Source organism: Equus quagga, chromosome 2 (assembly GCF_021613505.1).
Source record: "Equus quagga isolate Etosha38 chromosome 2, UCLA_HA_Equagga_1.0, whole genome shotgun sequence".
Classification (NCBI taxonomy): Eukaryota; Metazoa; Chordata; class Mammalia; order Perissodactyla; family Equidae; genus Equus; species Equus quagga.
The window spans coordinates 56655811-56678746 of NC_060268.1; the positions used below are offsets into that span (position 1 = coordinate 56655811).

Consider the following 22936-nt stretch of genomic DNA (forward strand, 5'->3'; position numbering starts at 1 on the left):
AGGAAAATTAAGTAAAACAAGAATATTAACTTCTTGGGAGCCAACCTCATGGCTGAGTGATTAAGTTCACGCGCTCCACTTCGGCGGCCCAGGGTTTCACCAGTTCAAATCCTGGACGTGGACATGGCACCGTTCATCAGGCCATGTGGAGGCGGCATCCCACATGCCACATCTAGAAGGACCCACAACTAAAATATATACAGCTACGTACTGGGGGGCTTTGGGGAGAAAAAGGAAAAATAAAATCTTTTAAAAGAAAAAAAGAATATTAACTTCTAGAAATATTCCATTGTCTCAGCACTTGATATCTACTTGTGTCTCATAAACGGTGCATGTGGTTAGGCTGGTCTCTTCCTCATCCCTTTCTAGTTGTTACAGGACCAGTAGTTACAGGACCCAGTGATACAACTATTCAGTTAATTTTTCAAGCATCAGAGCTCCAACAAGCAGAGATAGAACGTGAAAAGGTTGATGAATTTCCTCAGATTTTATCTACACACATATGTATGTCTATATTCTTCTAAATTGGGATTCATTGTGTATAGGCTCTGTGTTTTTCACATTAACGTTCGTATTATGAACATTCACGATTTTGAATAATATTCTGTCATATGGCTGTACTCTTGTGTTTAGCTCTTCTCCCATCATTGGACGTACAGGTTGTTTTCAGTTATTTATCCTCTTAAACAACCTGTGATATGATAAAAGTCTTTGTGTGTGCTCAAATCTTTGTAACCCACTTGAATTATTTCCTTAGGATAGTTTCCTAGAAATAGGATTGCAAGCAGCTTATTTTTCTCTTTGGCACATTGAGAACTGTGGCTCGGACAGGATATTTCTCATTTCATTTAGGTAGTTAAAGAGCCTGCAGCCAGTTGTGTTGTCTCCGCTGCCGGCAGGCTTAGAGGGTATGGTGGTAGAGCTATGTAGACGTGTTCCAGGGTCCACTCTGTGCCTGCCTTTGTCTTTCCTTTGTCTTTTGTTCTTTTTTTCTGTTGTGAGGAAGATTTGCCCTGAGCTAACATCTGTGTCAATCTTCTTCCATTTTGTATATGGGTCGCCACCACAGCATGGCTGCTGTTGAGTGGTATAGGTCCATGCCCGGGATCTGAACCTGGGTGGCCGAACTGGAACTTGACAAACCTAAACCACTAAGCCACAGGGCCAGCCCCTCTCTTTTGTTCTTTTAATTTTGGTATTATAGACACATCAGACCTTTACAAGAGTAAGGCAAAGTTGGAAATAAATAGAAATGCAATCAACAAACCAAAAAGTTTATACATTTTAGACTTTTTTCATAAATGTTGTAAAATTGCCCTCCCAGAATGTTGAATGAATTTAAATTTATTCAATGAATAATGGATAAAATAAAATATAAGTAAATATAAAGAAAAATATTTTTAAAATAGATAAAAATAATGAAATAAATTTACAACTAGAAGTCCATGGAGCACACTTTTTTTTTTTTTTTTTTTTTTGGTGAAGAAGATTGGCCCTGAGCTAACATGTGTGCCAGTCTTCCTCTATTTTGTGTGTGGGATGCCACCACAGCATGGCTTGACTTGACAGACGGTGTGTAGGTCAGTGCCTGGGCTCCAAACCTGTGAATCCTGGGCTGCCAAAGTGGAACATGTGAACTTAAGCACTATGCTATGGGGCGGCCCCCAGGAGCACACTTTTTAATACATCTTTTCCAAGTTGGGGAATCACGTATTTAAAATATATATGTTTTTGAATAGTTTTGGATATATTTGAAGTACAGATTAAAGAGCTATTCTAAGAAACACAAAGAAGAGAATTTAATAAGAAACTCTTTGAAATCTGTTTTAAATGAGAATTTCAAGCCACTATCCCAATTTTGCCCCTCCCCCAATGACACATACCTTTGTTGTTTTTTTTTTTGTAAACATTCCTTGAAAGTATTACCTTAGGGTGTCTCAGTTAGGGTGGCAGTTTTCGGGGAGAGTCTAGATGGTTTTGCCGTTCCTTGTTTTAGGGCAAGTTGAGTTCTGGCTGATTGACAGCATTGCTGTTTGGGTCTCTATTCTCTGACTCTTGCTGCCCAGGAGCCATCTTACCTTCCATTCATCTCTCTGCAGCCTGGAAGCAAGATGGTGTCCTCTGCCAAAGCCGCAGTGCCCACCGTGAGCGACCAGGCTGCAGCCATGCAACTGAGCCAGTGTGCCAAGAACCTCGCCACCAGCCTGGCAGAGCTGCGTACCGCCTCGCAGAAGGCAAGTGGACCCTTGTCCCAGCTGTTAGCTTGTCAGGAACACAGCTGCTAATTCCTTACTGCTGGTGTGACCAGGGCCTGAGTCCTGCCGGCCATATTTCTTGGCAGAGTTGTCCATTCTTTTTGCATGACCATTAAGGACGCCCATGTGGATTGGCTCCTGCCACGTTCAGCCGCTCTCTCCTGGATTTGGTTACTGCCTTCTGGTTACAGATGAATTTTGTTAAACTAGGTTAAGTTGTATGCCTCCCCCTCCTCTCATACCCTGGGACAAGCAGTGGTCTACATTTCACAATCTTAGGGGAGACTGGCAGTCATCAGTTTCTTGGTGTCAGGTAAATTGTGAGCCAGAATAAGTGATCATATCTTCCAGGTATCTTCTTGTGAACTTAATAACAAATTAGGTAGGCAATAAATCTATTTCAGGGGTTATTTTATCTTTTGGCCCTGAAAGCTTTCCACATTTACATGGGAGCTTTCACCTGAACAAGGTCCTCAATAGAACAGAATTGGGGATTAATGAGTTTCTGTCTCTGGAGCTTATTAATTACCAGAGGGCCTCATTACTACACCGTTTGATGTGGTATTAGCATGAAGTTCTGGCGTGAATTCATTTTTCGTCTTTGTAACAATCCCTCTATAGAAACAAGCAGCCTCATTCATACATGAGCAAGGGAAGAAGGTTAGAAGCTGACTTGAATTCTTAATATGAACAGTACACTCCACTGCCAAAGAGAAATATCCAGAGCTTTAGATTGTCTCCAATAATAGAGTATTTTGAGCTGTGTTTCTCAAAGAGGGGTCCAGGGACCATCTGCCCTGGAGTCACCTGGGGGCTCTTAGCGTGCAGGTTCCCGGTCCTTGCCTCTGAGCAACCCACTCAGAACCTCTGGTCACAGAGCCTGAACATCTGCATTTTAACCAGTTTCCTCAGCAAGTCTTTGACACAGCCACCTGAAACAGCTGCTCTGGAGCAGCGAGTCCCAAAGTGGGGCTCAAGCGAGACTGTCCACTGGGTTCAGGAAGACACTATGAGGGCCTTTAAATCTTTTCTTATATAGTGTTAAGGTTAGGAGTACAGACTCTGAATCAGACTGCCTGCATTCAAATTCTGGCCTTGCCATTCACTAATTTTGTGACCTGGGCAAGTTAGTTAACCTCTCTCTGCCTCAGTTTCCTCACCTGGTAATACTGGCATGTAGAAATCAATCAATTAGTATTTACTGCTGCTGCTATTACATGAAAAGGGAAAAATTGATTTACCAGTATTTAATATACTGATCAGTAGTTATTTCATGTGTATAATTTATTAACATACTTCTTTTGGGGATGTGTGATCAAAGCATTTGGAGACCACTGTTCTAAATGAGCAAGAGCACGAAGTTTTTTTAAAACAAAATTTTTACTAAGGAAAAGAATCTTTCATAATCTTCAATATGGAAAGATGATGGTTTATAATCCAGAAATTTGTAAAGGGAATCAATAAGGTTGCTATAGACTTGTCCCCAGAGTCCCGGATTTGTTTGTTTATTCATTCATTCATTCATTCATTCATTCATTCATTCACCACTTGATTCCCAAGCTTCTGGCTGTACACATACTGTGCCAGGTGCCCCATCTCTAGAACCCAGACACAGTGAATAAGGATCCCCTTTTCTGAGAGGCAAATGCATTTCAGATCAAAATACCTTCAAGGGGATGTTAAGTGTCTCCAGTTATGAGACATACAGAATTGATTATTTAGGGAACCCAGAACTAGAGTCCTGATGGAGCTTGATTTTGCTTGCTTAGGCATGCTTGCTACCCGTGCTTCCTATTGCTGGATTTGGAGAATCATTGGTTGTATCCAGAAAGGTATTTCCTATGTTGCGAAGTCCTGGGGACACTTTTCCCAAGCAGACTGTGTACACATATTCCCAACTCTGTTGATAGGCCCATGAAGCCTGTGGTCCTATGGAAATCGATTCAGCTCTGAGCACTGTGCAGACACTCAAGAATGAACTGCAAGATGCCAAGATGGCGGCCGTGGAGAGTCAGCTGAAACCACTTCCAGGGGAAACGGTAAGAGGTATTGGAGCCAGCTGCGTGGTGGGTCTCTACGTTTGTTACGATATGTTCAGGCATTTTTAGAAGTCGGGATTAGTGTGCCTAAATTTCAAGCATTTTTAATGCAGAGCCCTAGAATAGCCACCTTTCTTTAGAACTGTGTTAGGATCAAGATCACCCTGAGGGGCCTCTAGTGATGGTTCTGTGTGTGCTTTCCTGGGGTTTGTCCAGGAATGGACAGGCATCTGTTAATATTCATCCCTCTTTTTTATAAACAAGACACATGCTAGTGTTTGAGGCCAGTGTTCTAATCCTGTGGCCTTTTTCTGGAAAGAGTACCCAGTGCAGCCAGAGGAACTGGGTTTGGAACTAGGAGTTCTGGCTTCTAGGTGCAGTTTTGTGTCGTCAACTAGCTGTATACAAGTCCTTCATCTCCTCTGTGTCTCAGGGATTTTATCTCTGAAATGGGTGGCGATGAGCTTATAAAGTTGGGCACAGAAAATATTTACAACACTCACGTTCTTGAAAAACATTTACTTAGTGTAAGGCTCTGGGATGGACAACAGCAAGGCGCTTCAGTACAGTAAAGCCACATTGCAAGAGGGGTGATGGCACCAGAGATCTAATTTGGTCATGTTGTGGTGCCTCCTGATGCTTATGTCAGGGTTTGCTTGGCTAAAATTTTACCAATCCTTCTCATTTGTTTGTACCTCCTTTCCCACATTACTGAACATTGCTAATAAAATACCACCATTTAGTAAACACCTGTTAAGTGTTGTATACACGCACACACACAGTCTAGTTTATCCTAGTGGTAATTTTAATGAGCAAGTTTTATTAATCCCATTTTATAGCTGAGAAAACAGAGGGGCGGGGGTTGCCACTATTCTGTCAAATGTTTATCTGCCGGTTACCGGCAGAGCCAAGGTATAAATCCAGATGTACAGGACTCGAAAGCCCGTGCTCTGATCTCTCGTGTTGAGAGCGTCTGCTCTTAACCGCTGCTGCTCTTTGGGTGAACTGAAGACTTGCAGAGCGTAAAGGGACTGGGGAGCATCTACCTTACCACAGAACGATGCCTGGTACATAGGAAGCGCTCAGAAAATATTTAAGTCAAGCTATCCCTAATTATAAAGACAAAGGCAGGCTCAGAGAGGTTAAGTCACTTAACTAAGGTCACCCATCTAATGATAAAGTTAGGACTGGCTCCAGGGCTAACAGCTTTGCAATGTGATCCAGATGTCTCTTTGCAAACTCCTGTACTCCGGTGAGCCCGAGAGAGGCTGGCATGACATGAATTCTGCTTTTATGTAAAATAACTGGTCAGTTAGAATGCAGGAAACACCATGTAATTTTTAAAGAAATTATTTGTGCTAGGAGAATGTGTGTACTGTGTTATAACATATTGTTGGCTGTAATGGACCAGGCTCCATTTATTTAAACGCTTTGCCTCTCTTGGGAAATATGTTGCGGAGTTAAAAATGCATACATTCTCTGATGCCTTTCTGCATGGTCGCAGTATGCCTAGAAGTTCTCTTCCAAAATGTTGTCCTCATCTAGTAATCAAATAATTATCCATATACCCTAGGCCTTCACTGACTTTGTTCTCTGAATTATTTATTCAGTTTACAAAGCAAGATGATGTACTATTCATGGGACGCAAGCACTTTGCCCATTTTCATAATCTCATTTACCACTCCAAGCCTCTACTTCTATTGCATTTCCTTCTGGTTAGAACTCCTTAAAGTATAATGATCAAATTGAACAATGTTAATGGTCCCACACGCCAGGAAGGTGATACAGCTGGATGTCTGCCCACTTCCTGCCAAGGCATAATGAATTCTTGCTAAGGATTTGTTGCAGACTTTCTAAATTAGCTTCTAAAGGCATAGTACTAATAGCTACCATTTGCTGAGTACCTACATTAATTCTCTGAAAACTTTTTGACCTAAGTATTATGATCTCCCGAGGAAGCCAACGCTTGGAGAGGTTCTCTCACAGCTCACAACTAGGGGAAGGGAGCAGAGGGCAGGGTGTGGACCCAGATTCGTGTATTCTGAAGCTTGGGCTCTTTCCCCTCTATCTCGCTACTTCTTCGCACCACTGGTGTGATAAGGTGGGAAAGAGCTAAGGCTCAAGGTTTGATCTGCATCAATTTTATGCTAAGACTTCAGTGGATGTTTCTTTTCTTCTGAGCTCTCTTCCTCCTTGAATATTCTCATAGCTGGAAAAATGTGCTCAAGACCTGGGAAGTACCTCCAAAGCAGTGGGCTCCTCCATGGCGCAGCTCCTGACCTGTGCTGCTCAGGGCAATGAGCACTACACAGGTGAGACTCGCACCCTTCGTGACACCATGTTGCCAGGTACAGACCCCTGGGGTGGGGGTAGTGGGGGCCGGTGACTGGGCTTCTTTGATTTGACAATGAACCTGACCATTTTTTTTTTTTTTTAGCTCTTCAATACAGATTTTTCAAGCAGATTCCATGTGCTTGTTAGTAGGCTTGATAATAAGCATACAAAGGCTAATAAAATGATTACCCCACACTGTTTGTGGGTGACCCCAATTAGACTTGCAGCAAATAGTAATTATAGACTTCTGGGACTGTCTCTTAAAGTTCCACTAAAGTAAAGGAATAAAAAAAGATCAAAGAGGGGCCGGCCCGGTGGTGTAGCAGTTAAGTTCACACGCTTCACTTTAGTGGCCCAGGTTTGCCAGTTTGGATCCTGGGCATGGACCTGCACACTGCTTATCAAGCCATTCTGTGGCAGGTGTCTCACATATAGAATAGAGGAAGATGGGCACAGATGTTAGCTCAGGGCCGAGCTTCCTCAGCAAAAAGAGGAGGATTGGTGGCAGATGTTAGCTCAGGGCTAATCTTCCTCAAAAAAAAAAAAAAAAGCAACAGCAACAAATCAAAGAATAAAAGAGGAGATAACAACAAATAAGTCAATGAAATTTGTGAAGATGGAAGGAGACAGATGAGTGGTAACTGATAGAGCCAGTAAACAAAAACCTAAGTGTCTCCAGGGATAGGGCAGCCAACAAGAAACAAACTGATTTGTGCTGCAGAACCCTGGGAGGGTTTGAGTATTGGAGACACCAGGTACCCCTGAAGGCAGGAGACACCTTCAACAGGAGTCTATGTAAGAAACAGATTGTGTAATTATCAACTCTAGGAAAAACACCAGGCTATATAAGAAATGTTATCCTAGTAGGAGGTAGACATAATAGAAAGGCTATAGCTATCTAAAATGGAAACATCAAGAAGTTTCATTATAAGCCCATTACTTGGGAATATGAAATACATCAGAAGAAAGCTTAAAGAACTGAGTGGCTCTAAGAGTAGGAACCATGTGGGGAGGAGTGGTTATGGATTGTTGCTTTTGCTATACGGTAGTACTTGACTTTTTTTTAATTGAAATATACACTATTATTGAAGTATAATACACATCCAGAAGAGAGCATAAGTCCTAACCCTGTACCTTCATGAGTTACCACAAATTGAGTGCCACCACCAAGATCAAATAACAGAACATTTCCAGCATCCCAAATGTGCCCTTGTGCCCCCTCCCAATCACTATATGCCCTCTCTCCTCCCCTGGAGTTAAACACCCACAACTTCTAACAGCAGAGGTTAATTTTTCCTGTTTTTGAGCTATGAATAAATGGAATTATGTCATATGTGTCCATTGTGTCTTAGCTACTCTTGTTAGCATTATGTTTGTGAGATTCATCTATTTATATGCAACAGAAGTTCTTCATTTCTATTGCTTCCTATAATATTTCATTGTATGAATATACCTGTTTGTCATTCTTTTGACCGTTGATGGGTATTTGGGTTATTTCCAATAATGATGCTGAACAATTCTAGTACATGCTGTTCAGTGAACATACATCCCTACTTTTCCAGATACATACCTAGAAATGGAATTGCTGGGTCATAGGCTGTGCATCTATTCAGCTACTCTCCTTTCAGCAGTATGTGAAAGTTTCAGTTGTTCACATCCTTGTCACCACTTTGTATTGTCAGCCAATGTTAGCCATTCTGGTGAATGTGTAGTAATAGCGTGTTATGGTTTTAATATGCATGTCTCTGAACAATGCAGTTGAGGACCCTTCTCATATTTGTTGGCCATTCGGATATCTTCTTTTATGAAGTGCCTGTTCATTTTTTTAAACTTGAGTTATCCATCTTTTTCTTATTTATTTGTAGAAATTCTTTGTCACTTATATGTATTTCTTTTATCTTGTGGCTTACCTTTTCACTTTCTTAAAGATGTTTCTTGGTGAACAGATTTTTTTAGAACCTTAGTATGGTTCAATTTATAATTCCATTCCTTTCCTTTATTGTTAGTACATTTTGTGTCCTTATAAAAATTTTGTGTTTCTGAGATCATGAAGATATTCTCCTCTGTTACATTCTAGAAGCTTTGTTGTTTTACTTTTCATGTTTAGAACCACAATCCATCTGGAATTGAGTTTTGTATGTATGCAAATAGGATCCTTGTTTAGTTGTTTTTCCACATGGATATCTTTTGGCTCAGCACCCCTCATTGAAGTGATCGTTCTTTCCCCAATGGTCTTTAGTGCCACTTTGTCATCAATTAAGTGAACATATATGTGCTAGTCATTTTCAGATCTTTCAACTTTTTTCCATTGAATTAATTGCCTGTCTCTACCTTAGTCCCACATTTTCCTCTTGCAGTTTTATACTCAGTGTTAATGCATGCTTGATATAAGTCCTTTGTTGTCATTCTTCCACAAGTAGTGTTGACTATTCTAGGCCCTTTGCATTCCCACATAAAGTCTAGAATCAGCTTATCACTTTCTACCGCAAAAAAAACCTGTTTGTTTTTTCTGTTTTTAAATTGGCTTTACACTGCATCAATTTGGAAATAATTGACATTTTTACATTATTGAGCCTTCTAATCTTGAGTATGGTATGTCCCTCCACTTTTTTAGCCTTCCCTTTCTCTCAATAGTGTTTTATAGTTGTCTACATAGATGCTTTTATTTTTATTATAGTGTGCATGATGTATCTTTTCCCATTTTCAACTTTTCTGTATGCTTATATTTAATGCATATCTTGTAAGTATCATGAAGGTGTTATTTTGCAGAGAGCGGTTGTTGGCATGACAGTCATTTCTTTCAAGTGGAATATTTGGTCTATTTACATATAATGTAATTACTGATGTATGAGGCTTGAATCTATCATCTCACTATTTTTCTATATGTCCTACCCGTTCTAGGTTCCTTTTTCTCTACTTTCTTGCCTTTTTTCAGATACATATGTATTTGTTAAATTCTGTTTCTATCCTCTTGGTTAGCTTGTTAGTTGTATATTCATTGACTAGCCTTTTATGATTTTTTTAAGTCTAATACAAGTTAGTGTGTTTACTTCCTCCTGGACAGTCCAAGAATCTTGTGACACATTTTTCCAACTCATTCATTGTTGTTTTTGTGTGTTTTCTATCTACATATAATTTAGTCTCCTCTATACAATCTCAATGCTTCATAGCATCAGTGTTCATCTAGATTCACCCACATGTTAACCCTTCCCATTGCTCTTCACTCCGTCCTGTATCTGCATGTGCTTCCACCTGGGATTATTTCCTTCTGCGTGAAGACCTCCTTTATTTCCTTTAGTGTGAGTCTGCGGGTGACAAATTCTTTCACTGTGTGTTTGTTTAAGAATGCCTTTGTTTAGCTTTTATTTTTGGTGGATAATTTCACTTACTAGTAAATAGTAGATTGGCAGTAATCTTCTTCCAGCACTTTGAAGATGTTACTCCATTGTCTTCGGGCTTCCTTTATTTCTGTTGTGAAGTCAGCTGTCAATTTACTTTTCTAAAGAGTATGTAGCTTTATTTTTCCCCTCTACTTGCTTTTTGAATTTTCTCAGTCTTTTTTCAAGCAATATGCCTAGAGTAATTTTCTTGTGTATTTATTTTGCTTTGGGTTGTAGTACTCACTGAAAATGGGATTTGTTATTATAAGTCAATTTTGGAAAACTCTCAACCATTTATCTTCAAATATTGCTTCTGCTCTGTTTTTTTCTTCCTCTTTGTAGACTCCAGTTACCCCATATGTTAAAGATTTTCACTGTTTTTTGTGTCTCCTCTGCTCTTTTCTATATTTGTTATAATTTTTCTTCTCCATGCTTTATTCTTAATATTTTGATCCATCTGCAACTCACTATTCCTCTCTTTAGTTGTGTTTGTTCTGCTTTCAACCCCTCCTATTGAGTTTTTAATTTTAAATGTCATATTTTTCAGTTTTATAATAGCCATTTGATTTCTTATAGTTTCCATGTATCTGCTGAAGTTCTCCATCTTGTCATCTAATTCCTTCCACATATTTATCACAGTTATTTAAAGTCCAGGTCCAATAACTCCTATATCAGAATCACCTATGGGCCTGTTTTTATTGTCTGGTTTTTTTTTTTTGCTAGTTTTTAGCCATTGATTCTTATCTCCTGCTGTTTCTGATTTTTTTTATTTAATGCTAATTATTGGTATTTACATTGTATAGATAATTTGAGGCTCCAGATTGTGTTTCGTTCCTACAGAGAATTATTCTTTTCTTCCAGCATGTGGTTAAGATAGGGCAGGTCACCATAATATGAGCAGGGACTGAACTGACTGGAAATTGTGAAGTGTATTTTCAGTTTACCTTTTAGGGTGTAGGCCTCTGGGCACCTCATCGAAATGTCTGTGGTGTTTCCCAGGGCCATTCTGTTTCTTGAGCTCAGAATATGCTTTTTCTTTTTTTTAATCTTCCCAGCCCCATGAGATTTCAGGAAGCTTTGCTCAGCTTCCCAGTTTCTGGTTAACAGCTTCCAAATTAGGAAATGCCTTGAGGTTTCCAAAAGCAGCATTGTATTCACTTCTCTGTGCTTTCTTTCTCTTCAAGATCTTGGCCCTCTCTACCTTGGTGCCTTGGTATCTCTCTAGTGCCTTCAAACAGATTTGTTGTGTATTTTTTTTCCCAGTATTTCTGGTTGTTTCCCTGAAGGAGAGTTCATCTGCAATAAGTTATTCTGCCATTACTACAAGCAAAATCCTCTTTGATGTTTTTAAAAACTATGTATATTCATTGCTTTGACAGTAACACAATAGGAGCATAAAAAGAGTTAGGGCAGAGTATAATATTCTATCTGCAATAATATGAACAATTCTGTTCTAAAGGGAGGGTAAGGGAAATTTTCAGAGAGTAAGTGATGCCTGATCAGGCTTTTAAGGATTGTGTAACACTCATTTAGCATTCAAGGAGAAGCAAAAGCATATATAAATTCTTAAATTTCTCATATGCCCCATGCTTTTAAGTTTCAAGAATTTCTACACATTCCTGAAATCTTGCCAGATTTTGTGTAGGTGATGAAAAGCATCTTTAATGGAGAGAAGAATACTTTACGAGTTCCATCATCTAATACTGATAACATCCAGGATGACAGACTGTCTAGTTGGTCTCTGAAAATCAGCCTAGAAGTAGCACCATTTAGTTTTAGCAGGTGGTGGTGGAAGTGGAAACAGCATCTGTCAAGTTCCAAAGGTGAGAGAAAAGAAGCCTAACCAAATGAACTGAGAAAGGCTCAAGTAAAAGGAAGGAGGGTAAGGAGTCAGAAGATAAGGCTGGAGAGGTAGGTTGGGGGCACGTCCTAAAGGGCCTCATAAACCAATTTAAATCATTTGAAATTGAACCTAAGAGTATGTGAAAATATCGAAGAGGTTTCATCCTGGATACAGTTTCGATTCCCTTTTATGTAGGTTTCCCTTCCTCTCATGTGCAGATAAGTTGGAGGCAGGGAGACCAGTGAGAAGGCTGTTGCATTCATCCACATAACAGATGGGAGTGGCCTGTAGTGGAGATGAAGAGATGGATTAAAGAAATAGAGACCTGACAGTTGTTGGTGACTGGTTGGGAATTGGCAGGGATGAGAGTAAGGAAAGTAACATAGACAGCTCTAAGTGTTTGACCTGGTAGCTGAAGGAGGAGTTGTATGCATCACTGTGATGGAAACACAGGAACTCTGGCAGGTGTGTTGGGAGCTGGAGTTTAAGGATACCAAGTTCAACTTCAAATGTAGTCAGTTTGAAGTGCCTGCAAGATATCTAAACAGAGGTGCCCATTAGACAGTTAGATATTTGCCTCGGGAGCTCAGTAGAGAACGCTGGGCTAGAGATAAAGATTTGAAAATGTGTAATAAATTAATAATGATTGAGACTGTGGAGGTAGATAAGTTTGCCTAGGTGGAGTGGTAGAGTGAGAAAAACTTTATCAGCTGTAACCCTGAGAAACTCAACAATTTAAGGAGAAGGCTGAGCAATAGAAATCTTTGAAAGAAATGAGAACATGCAGTCTTGGAGAGAGCAAGGAAACCAGGAGAGAGGGATGTCTCTAGAGCCAGAAGGGTAGTTGCTGCCCAGAAAGTCACCTAAGAGAGGGACTTAAGAAGCATCCATTGGCGTAAGGAGAAACAAGGTCACTGCTCTCCTTGTTGAAGGCAGTTTCATGAAAGTTGAAGAATGGATGGGAAGCAGGGAGAGAGCGCAAGTGTGGACATCTCCCTGGGTCTCAGTTCCCTCAGTTGCGGTGTGTAGGATATTCAGAAGTTACACCTTAGGGGCCACAGGGCTGGATTCTAGCACAGATATGTTTTTGTTTGGCCAGTACAGTATTCAAAATACATTTCTGCTCGGCTGAATACAGTTGCATAGAACCCTTTCAGATCCTTTGAGATATTAAAAATATGTCATACCTGGTTTTTACCTTGTGAGCTTGCTATGTAGTCTAAAGCTTTCTACACACAATCTACATGAATTCTGATCAAAAATAACTACCATTACAAACAATTCCACTATATTTCATATCAGTGATATGTCATCTTAAGACTCTGTTACTGAGTATAATTTAAGATCCACATGGCAAGAATACTGTGAAAATAATCTGTGTCTTCAAAGCATTGTGGTTATTGAAACAGTAATCTGCTTTAGTACTTCCCACTGACAGTTCCGACATTGTAATGCATACTTGACTATAGGAATTGTTTCATTTGGAGGGTGGTATTTCTTGCAGACATGATCCCGATGATTGTCATCATTACCATTGAGAATGTTGCCATGAATTCAGCCATGTACAGCCTTGGATGTTCATTGGGCTCAACGTCCTCTGGTGGCCTTGTTTCATTCTTTTGATGGTGGTGTTCCTCTTTCTGGGAAATGCGATGCCTCCAAAGAGAATCTTTGCTGTTCCTTGAGATTTCATATTGAGCCCTTGGCAGAATATATATATGGGATGGACAAGCCTAGGCTTTTGGAATTCAGCTCTTCTGGTTTCTGCCTTTTTAATTAATGTATTTATTTATTTTCTTCTCCCCAAAGCCCCCCAGTACATAGTTGTATGTTCTAGTTGTGAGTGCCTCTGGTTGTGTTATGTGGGACACCGCCTCAGCATGGCCTGATGAGTGATGCCTTGTCTGCACCCGGGATCCAAACCGGCGAAACCCTGGGCCACCAAAGCGGAGCGCGTGAACTTAACCACTCGGCTATGGGGCTGGCCCTACCTTTTTTAAAATTGAGTCTATAAAAGGTTTTTCAGTAAATGACTTCTACATAAACATGACTTTTATCATTGCATATAATAAATGTTTATTCTTCCAAAGTCATATACAACTCAAATAGAAATGGATTCAGGACTCCATATGATAAATGGGAAGGCAAGAGGAGAGGTCTAGAAATCACAGCCTAGAATTTTCAACAGTCAGAGCTGTGATCTCAGCCTCTCCTAAAACCTGTGGGAAACTAAGGCCCAGAGGGAAAGGCAACAGTGTAGGCCACACAGCTAATCAGCAGCAGAGCCAGAGCCAGGTGAGGTCCTAAGCACATCGTATGCTCTTCTGAGCAGGGACTTCCTTCAGCCCTGTGCTGGAAGCTTCAACATAATGTGGAATGACTGCTCTACTCAGCTGGTTTCTCTCCTTCACCTCAGCTTTATTCGTCTTCGTGTTTTCTCTTCGGGGCTTCTCCTCTGCCATAAAAAACACTTTGTTTAAAATTCTTTCATTCCACATGCTGCACTCGGAAGTGCCATCTGATAAATGGTAGATTGGCAGCTTTGTAATGTGCTTTGATTAGATCATAGAGTTATTTCCCAGCTGTGTGACTTACTAAATATTTACAGATTAGCAAGTCTGCAGCATTGCAAAGTTGTCTTGTTTTATGGATCTGGGGCTTTCACACTCTTTATTGCAGTAAGGAGAGGACCACCTGCTGCGTCTGTGCCCGACTCAGCTGAAGCAACGGCTGGTAAAGGCCACGCTCAGTGGAGCCCAGAGACCATCCAGCTGAAGGCTTTAGAAAATAGTCACCTCAAAGTTTAGTGAGAGAAATTGATTTGTGTATTTTTCATGCAGATGTTACATCTTGTAACAAGACTCCTTCATAGGTCTCTGTCCCAAAGAGCACTGTGCAGAGAGTCTGACCGAGAAGTTAAGAAACCTCACATGTAGCTCTGGTGCTGCCTCTACAAGCATATTCATGGACAAGATACTTCTCAGCGCTGGGCCTCATCTGAAACAGCTCAGTGAGATGAGCTTTGAGGCTGGCTGTTCTGCAGTTCTCTGATTCTTTTGTTACATGCTCTGGCATTTCCAGTCTTGATCGTCTCCTTGGATGTGCCAAGCACTAGGTGCCATATAGGAAGGCTTGTCTTCATTCTACAGGAGGTGGCGCTATAGTTTTAAGGACTGGTTTATTACCAAATCCCATTATCTTTAGAAGTGAATTTGAAGATGAACAGGCACTTCACAAAAGAGGATATCCAAATGGCCATTAAGTGTGTGAAAAAGTGCTCAACATCATTACTTATTAGGGATATAAAAATTAAACCTCAGATACAACTGCACATCCCCCAGAGTGGCTAAAATAAAAAAATCTGACAATAGCAAGTTTGGACTAGGATGTGGAGCAACTAGAATTTTCACACGTTGCTGGTAGAGTGTATAATGGTAAAACCATTGTGAAAAATGGTAGTATCTTCTAAAGCTAAATATACTCTTACTTTATGACCCAACAGTTTAGCTACTGGGTTTATATCCAAGAGAAATGATTCCATACATCCACCTAAACGCATGTACAAGAACTTTCTCAGTAGCTTTTTTTATAATACCCCAAACAGGAAACAATCCAAATGTCCATCAACAGAAGAATGGATAAACAAATGTTGTTATATTCCTATATTGGAATACTACACAGCAAAAAAAAAAAAAAAAAAAGGAATGGACAGCTACATGTAACAACGTGGGTGAATCTCACAGCATTATGGTCAGAGAAAGAAAGCAGACACAAAAAAATACATAGTGCGTGGTTCTATCAACATGGAGTTTTAGAAACAGATAAAACTAGTCTATGGTGATAAAAGCTGGAACAGTGATTACTTCTGGTGTGAGAGGTTGTTGACAGGGTACAGGTGGTGGCAGTGTTGTCTCCATCTGAGTGGTAGATGTGTGGATGTATACATATGTACAAATGCACTGAGCTGTGCACCTAGACTTGTCCACTTTATTGTATATAAGTTATGCCTCAATAAAGACAATTGGGAAGAAAAGTGGGTTTGAATGATTCATCTGTGTATTTGATCCCATGCACTTGGTGTTGTAGGTCACTGGACATGTGAGGCAGTGGGAGTGAGGGGAACCAGAGGGAAATCGTTTTTAGCATGGCATTTGTTGTAACATCTCTCTTGGATTGATCCAGGGCCAGAACAGGCTACTTCTTTGAGAAGCACAGCAATTCAAACCTTATGAAGAGTAATTTGGAGCCCACCTATGGCAGACACTATCAGAGGGCTCTCTCCTTTCTAGGAGACTCCAGTCTAGAGGCTTACTCCCAAGTAAAAGTAAGACTTTTAGCTGGAATCTAATAGAAAATCTGGCGGGCTTTTATCCCCAGGGGTGGCTGCTAGAGAGACGGCCCAAGCTCTGAAAACACTGGCCCAGGCTGCCCGGGGAGTAGCTGCATCTACAAGTGACCCCGCGGCTGCGCATGCTATGTTAGATTCTGCTCGAGACGTGATGGAGGGCTCAGCCATGCTCATCCAAGAAGCCAAGCAGGCCCTGATTGCACCTGGAGACGCAGAGAGTCAGCAGAGACTAGCCCAGGTGAGGCATGGCATTGGTAATGATGGTTATCATTAAGGTGGGCATGTCAGCAGGCTGTCTCCTGGGCACTTTTTCCTGTGTGAACACTTTTACTCGGTGTTTTCAGAACCTTCCAAACTGCCATAACAATGCTGGTCATACACACTATCCACCTTTGTAAGTATTGCCTAGTAGTCCCCATAATGTGAGATCTGGTAATTCAGTCAACAGAGTATGGGGGGCTTGGTTGAGACCTGTCCTTGGACCTTTAGGAGCTGGGACGCATGTTTGTTTGGGGCCTGTGTATGCCTAAGTATGCTCCTCTCCCTGGCCTAGGAGTTGAGGGAGAGACACTTGGTCTAGCCGCTCAAAGTTTTAAGCTTTGACTCTCTTGCCTCTTAGGATGAGTCTTTGACTACCTGATGAAACTAGTAGGCTGGAGACCATCTATGTGAAGCTTTAGACGAGAGCCGGGAAGGAGATGGTTTAGATTAAAGAGAAGAACACAGCCCACTCCCAAAGACTGTATTACCGTTTAACTGAGGGTACCAAAGAGTGCAAAGAGAGCCCTCACACATCCTTAAAAACTAGCGTGTGAGCAGCTCAAAATTGGTCTGGAAGTTCTCAGAACATCCCACCTGCCCTTGGGCGGAGTGAGATGTGGGGGTGATGGCACCAGAGGGTCGCTGAGCAGAAATCAGACACAGGCCTAGCTAACTGTGAGCCAAAGAACTCGAGACCTACTTCCCCCTCGGTGACCTCAGCAGGACTCCAAAGAAGGGAGCTATTTCTGTTTCTCTTGGTATTAGATATCTTTGTTTTAGAACCTGACATAATATTGGAGAGTTCGTTTGAATCACAGTCGTGACTTAGCGTGGCGTTGGGGAGCAGGTAGGGTGTACTGTATCACTGTATCAGACCCTTTGCCAGGACAGGATGTTAAACACAGTGAGAGGCCTTGATGAGGTGATTTAACAGTAAACAGTGTCAGGTAGATGCTGCAGATAGTTTCCTGATCTTTTTCAGCTCTGCGTACTGTCACTGCTCATTCCCAACACATGTGCAAAAATGTTTGCACCAAAAGCTGCTTTCTTACAGAGCTTTTCTCCCTCCGCGTATTCAGGTGGCCAAAGCCGTTTCGCACTCCTTGAATAACTGTGTGAATTGCCTCCCTGGGCAGAAGGATGTGGATGTGGCCTTGAAGAGCATCGGGGAGTCCAGCAAGAAGCTGCTTGTAGACTCGGTGAGAGGTTTTGGACTAGGAAGGGGCACTTGGGGACTGGGCTTGCCTTAGATGTGAATGGAATCTTCTCCTCTCCACGGGATCTCCGGGCAGCTAACCTTTTTTCAGGAGCCCTATCTTTCCTCCCAATTTTCCTTTCCTTGTTTTGCTTTCTGCTCAGCTTTCAAAGTTACCTTTTCTGTGAGCTTATGTTGCTGCTTACTGTCTGGTCATCCCAATGAGACAGGAAAGAGGGGTATGTGATCAGCTGACTTCTTATCGGGACATCTCAGGCAGTGACAATCAGGCGATGGAGAGACGTGTGTCCAAGACTCATTGAGAGAGCGAGTACTTTGAAAAATTTCAGCTTGGGGCCCCTTCCCATCCCTGTTTTATGAGCCCCCTTCAGAGGAGCTTGGGCTCATTCACCTTTGTGTCTGCTCTGCCTGGTGCCTGCATGTACCAGGTATGAATATGCAAGCAATGTATGCAGTGTGACTGATATAGTCTAGATTAACTCGCCAGAGCTTTTCACAAACTGTTACAGTTCTGCTAGTGACAATTCTATAGAAAAGCTATATTATTAGCAAAGACCACTATTAAGCAAAATCGATGGCTATTAGTTTGGAAGAATAGGATTTGAAGTTTATTAGCACCTGCCTTTTAGTTTTAGAAAGCTAAACCTTTGAGAGTTTCCATCTAAGAGAGCCAAAATAGAGGGTGGTCAGAGAGTGGATCCTGGAGTCAGATCTCCTGGGTATGAGTCCTGACTCTGCCACTTAGGAAACTATAGCCCCTGAGGTATCTAGCACTGAATAGGTGTTCAATAAACTTAAGTGAATGAGTGAATGAATATATATTGAAGGTCAAACTTGCCATGGGCTCAGCCACACAGAGCCTTTTAGTCTAGATGACTCAGAAATGCATCCCTGGAGAGTCTGTCTTCCCTCTGTGATACCTTCCTTTATTTCTCCCATGCAAAGTAAAACTTCTCCTGGAATATGTCTTCTGTTCCCCATAGTTACCTCCAAGCACGAAGCCTTTCCAGGAAGCCCAGAGTGAACTGAACCAAGCAGCAGCTGATCTAAACCAGTCTGCTGGGGAAGTGGTCCATGCCACCCGGGGCCAGACCGGTGAGCTGGCTGCAGCCTCTGGAAAGTTCAGTGATGATTTTGATGAATTCCTCGATGCTGGCATTGAGATGGCGGGCCAAGCTCAGGTGAGTGTGGAGGGAGTGACTGGAGCTGACCATTGCCTCTCCTCTGCTGGACCATCCACCCTTGAGGCGAATTGGGCAAATAAGACTAGGGAACCTGTCAACAGCCCACACCGTCCCATTCTCCTCCTGCTGAGGACACTCCATGACCTCACAGTAATGGCATTCCCAAAGACGCTATTAGCTTATGTGTGAAGTTGATTCTTTGGAGATGAAGGATAACTTTTCCCACGATCCTCCAGCAGAATCTATCTTTTTACTTACACTTTTTTGGAGGGAGGGCAGCTCCATGTCTTAGACTTCAAATGTGGTATAATATAATAAGAAATCATGTATTTGGGGTTCAGTGGACCCATTAGAAGGGACTGAGTGTCAAAAGATTAAAAATTACCTCCTTCAAATGAGCAGATAAACCCCTTGTTTAGAACAAGGGAGCGTGACTGGTCTGGTGTTGGCTTGCAGAGCTCTTTTGTTCGTGAGCTCCAGTGAGCTCCCTAAAAGAGATATCCAGGGTGTTTCTTGCTCTGTTACCTACAAGAGGTTGTTTCTCAGATATTAATCCAGGTGAGAAATGTGTCCTTTCCTGAGTCAGGAACTTCCGGGATGCAGTCAGCTCTGAATATCGAGACTGTGCTGGTCGTTTGTGCCAGGCTGAGATGTGGGAGCTACTTGACAACTCCAGCATTGTTGAGCAACATGCTGGAATTGTGTCCTGGTCTGTGCACTGACGTGTGTGTGTGCGCGCTCTCTTTTTTTTTCTCTCTCTTCCCCTCCCCCCTTTTAATGCCTGCCCTTGTGAAACAGCACAGCTCTTAGCTGACCCACTTGGGGATGGATTTCTGTCCTGTTGCTTGTGTCTGGGTATCTGTTTGGAGAAGGGTAGACACCAGGCAGTCTCTCAGCAAGTTAGGCATCTGCACGCTAATTGGGCTTAATGCAATCCATACAGACAACTTGCTTCCATTTCAGGATGCTGCTCCTAGCTCTCTGAATGCTGCCTAGGAGACATGGACAGCCCCTAATTACTCTGGCTCCTTTTGACCTTCCAGACGAAAGAAGACCAGATCCAAGTGATAGGGAACCTCAAGAATATCTCTATGGCATCCAGCAAGCTGCTGTTAGCAGCCAAGTCCCTCTCGGTAGATCCAGGAGCCCCCAATGCGAAAAATCTCCTGGCTGCAGCTGCAAGGTAAGAGTGAAATAAAATGTGCTTTCATGTGTACTTAAATAATTTCAGTGTTTGAAAGATATGCCTGGTGTCCTGCTGCTTTTCCTGAGCAAAGAAGTGGTGCTGTCCTACGTTGTCAGAGGTGGAGTCAAGAGAGATTCTGGTATTTTATTAAACTGGCACCTTTTCATGTGCCTTTCCCACTAAAGATGTCTTCTGTCTTCTCTTACAGCCTTTTCAAGAGGCCTTGCTTAGACTTACACCCCGTTGATTTATAAACATGATGGTTTAAATAGATGTTTTTTAAGTAGTGTTGTATCTTTCAAGTTATGAAAGTAATATATGCTCGATGAAAAATCAGAAATTACTGAAGAGTGTAAAAAAGAAAATGATTCTCAGCTAGCTATTCAGCATTTCTTGACCTCTTACTATGTGCCTGGCATCAATCTTAATTAGATGGATTTAAACATGTTCAATTTGTCATCTGCAGAAAGGCTCTAGTTTAGGATGAGTGGGGGAGGGGGAGTAAATTGTTTCTGGAAATATATTAAAATATGAATCTGAGTTTTGGATGGTGTCGATGTCTGTCTTTTCTGTTGTTTTCACCCAGGGAAGTGGGTAATACAATCCAATTCTTGCTCTAGAGCCGCTGTGGCAATTTAGTTCAATAACTAGTGATCGAATGCTGGTGTGTGGAGCAACTGCAGTGACAACCCAGGAAGATCTTATGTTAGCAATCCCACATGCGTGTTCCTGAACTGAGGGGATGGGGTATTTCATGTTTCTGTGTGGTGTGGGCATGTTTTCTGAACATTACCTGACATCACTTTATACTTGGAAAGCTAACAGCAGTGAGAAATTAAATGCAGGGAAATTAGGATGTATATTATAATTGGAAACCTTTTCAAAATGTGCAGATGAGTGATTTTTTTTAAAGCATAGCTTGAATTCTACTTTTTAATTTTTTTAGCTTGGTTTTGTTTGTTTATTTGTTTTGTCATGACTTTATCTCTCCTGGGAGCTCAGTGGCTGTTTTTAAGTTGTCAGAGACAGGAGACCTGAGTCTCGTCCATGCTTTAACGGTTGACTAACTTGGTTACGTTGGTCAGGTCGCTCAACCTGTCTCAACTTTCCCATCTGCAAGATGAAGGGGTGTGTTATGTCATGCTTAAGCTCGTTTCAGTTCTCAGTACATAACTAATCATGGTACTAATGGTGAAACCTCTCTCTGGTCCCCTCCTGGCTTATAGTGTTATTTTTTTGTGGTGGGATTAGACAATGTCAGGACAGTTCTCTTAAACTCCTGAGTTTCTTCATTTATCCCCAGATATATACTTTAGCTTCAGACAGTAGCTGGAGCCACTAAGAGACTGGAAAAATATTCTCACATCTCCTCACGTCCATCATAGGCTTTGTTTATGATTGTTCCAGCGAGTACCCTCCCTGGGTGGGGGTGGGGGTGGGAGTGGGAGATGAGGAGAGGGGGTGATGTCTTCTCTCTTGAGCAGCTGTTTCTGATATAAAATCCTCTCTTGATCACTGTTTTTTCTTAAAAAGAGCTTTTGGATAAGGCAACTAACTGATGGTTCCAGGTACCTGAACTCATATGTTTTTCATTATCTTCAATTTTTTGCATCATTTCAAAATTACGGTTTCCAACTTAGAACATGTTGTTCATTCTCTTAAATTGTGGGAACAAGGAGAGAGTATAAATTGGCCTTTTGAAAGCCAGATAAGGAAGGAAACACAGGCCCCTGGGAATGTTCCTGGTGTCATGGTTCTGTGGGTGTCTGGAGGCCCCCTGGTGGTGAGATTGAGGTAAAGCACCTGGAGACTTGGTGAACTGGCTTTCAGCAGTAGATAGGGAGTTCCCAGCCTGATGGTTTCATAGCCAAGTAAGCACTTAAAATCATCACGTGAAATGGTTATCTCAGGATGGAACTGTTACGAGAAGATGCTGGCACGTTCTCCTTGGCTTCTTGGCACATGTTGGCAAGCTCTGCTCCCTAGGGTGGTTTTCCAGTGGAAGCTCTAACCAGGTCAAGTGAGTCAGGCAAGCTCCTCTTAGGAGGTAAAGCTCTGCCCAGCTAGAGTGTGTTCATTCATTCTCTTATTATTTCATCTGTTCATTAAACAGATTTTTACCACATACTTGTTATGGCTAGGCCCAGCACTGGGTGCTGGGCACACACTGTGAATAAGATGGAGATGGCCCCAGTGGAGTTAAGGCAGGAGGCACACACACACAGCATGCTCCCCTCATTCCATGTGGGCCTTCAAACACTCCTGTGCATAAATGCCCTTGGAGTTGAGCATCAGAGATCTGATCACTGTTGCTCTCATCTTCAGTCCCACTGCCCTCCCTGTTCTTTGTGTGTATGTGTCTGTGTGGTGAGGAAGATTGGCCCTGAGCTAACATCTGTTGCCAATCTTCCTCTTTTTGCTTGAGAAGATTGTCACTGAGCTAACATCTGTGCCAGTCTTCCTCTATTTTGTATGCAGGACACTGCCACAGCATGGTTGGATGAGCAGTGTGTAGGTCTTGCGCCCGGGATCCAAACCCATGAAGCCCAGGCCACTGAAGTGGAGCACGTGAACTTAACTACTATGCCATGGGGCCAGCCCCTGCCCTCCCTGTTCTTGAGACAGCCAAGCCCTGCCTGTCCTTCATGTGAGTGTCCCCAAAGGCCCAAGGATGCCACTGTGGGGACCCAGGCCTGGACCAACTCAGCCCTGCCCTGCTCCTGTCAGCAGACTTGAATCCTTTATTCTTTATGGTCTCCATGATTCTTCCTGCTTTGGGAAAAAAGGTTCGCCTCTGGAAAAGCAGTAGAGGATGACGTTTTCTTCTGCTCTTCATTCTGCATCTGAGCCCAGGTACATCTGAGGAACTTGGTCCCTTGGTCTCTGATGC

The 22936-nt window shown here is 42.1% G+C and overlaps 1 protein-coding gene across 11 annotated transcripts in view; it reads left to right on the forward strand.

Moving 5' to 3' along the window:
• The window catches only part of TLN2 (talin 2), a 413192-nt gene that overhangs the window by 291656 nt on the left and 98600 nt on the right, over window positions 1-22936 (forward strand). For all 11 annotated transcript variants that reach the window (XM_046652946.1, XM_046652956.1, XM_046652955.1 and 8 more), the window contains 7 exons: window positions 2100-2234; window positions 4166-4294; window positions 6504-6606; window positions 16229-16437; window positions 17540-17659; window positions 18660-18857; window positions 19904-20043. In XM_046652946.1, coding sequence (XP_046508902.1) covers window positions 2100-2234; window positions 4166-4294; window positions 6504-6606; window positions 16229-16437; window positions 17540-17659; window positions 18660-18857; window positions 19904-20043 — 1034 coding nt within the window. The remainder of the gene's footprint in view (window positions 1-2099; window positions 2235-4165; window positions 4295-6503; window positions 6607-16228; window positions 16438-17539; window positions 17660-18659; window positions 18858-19903; window positions 20044-22936) is intronic.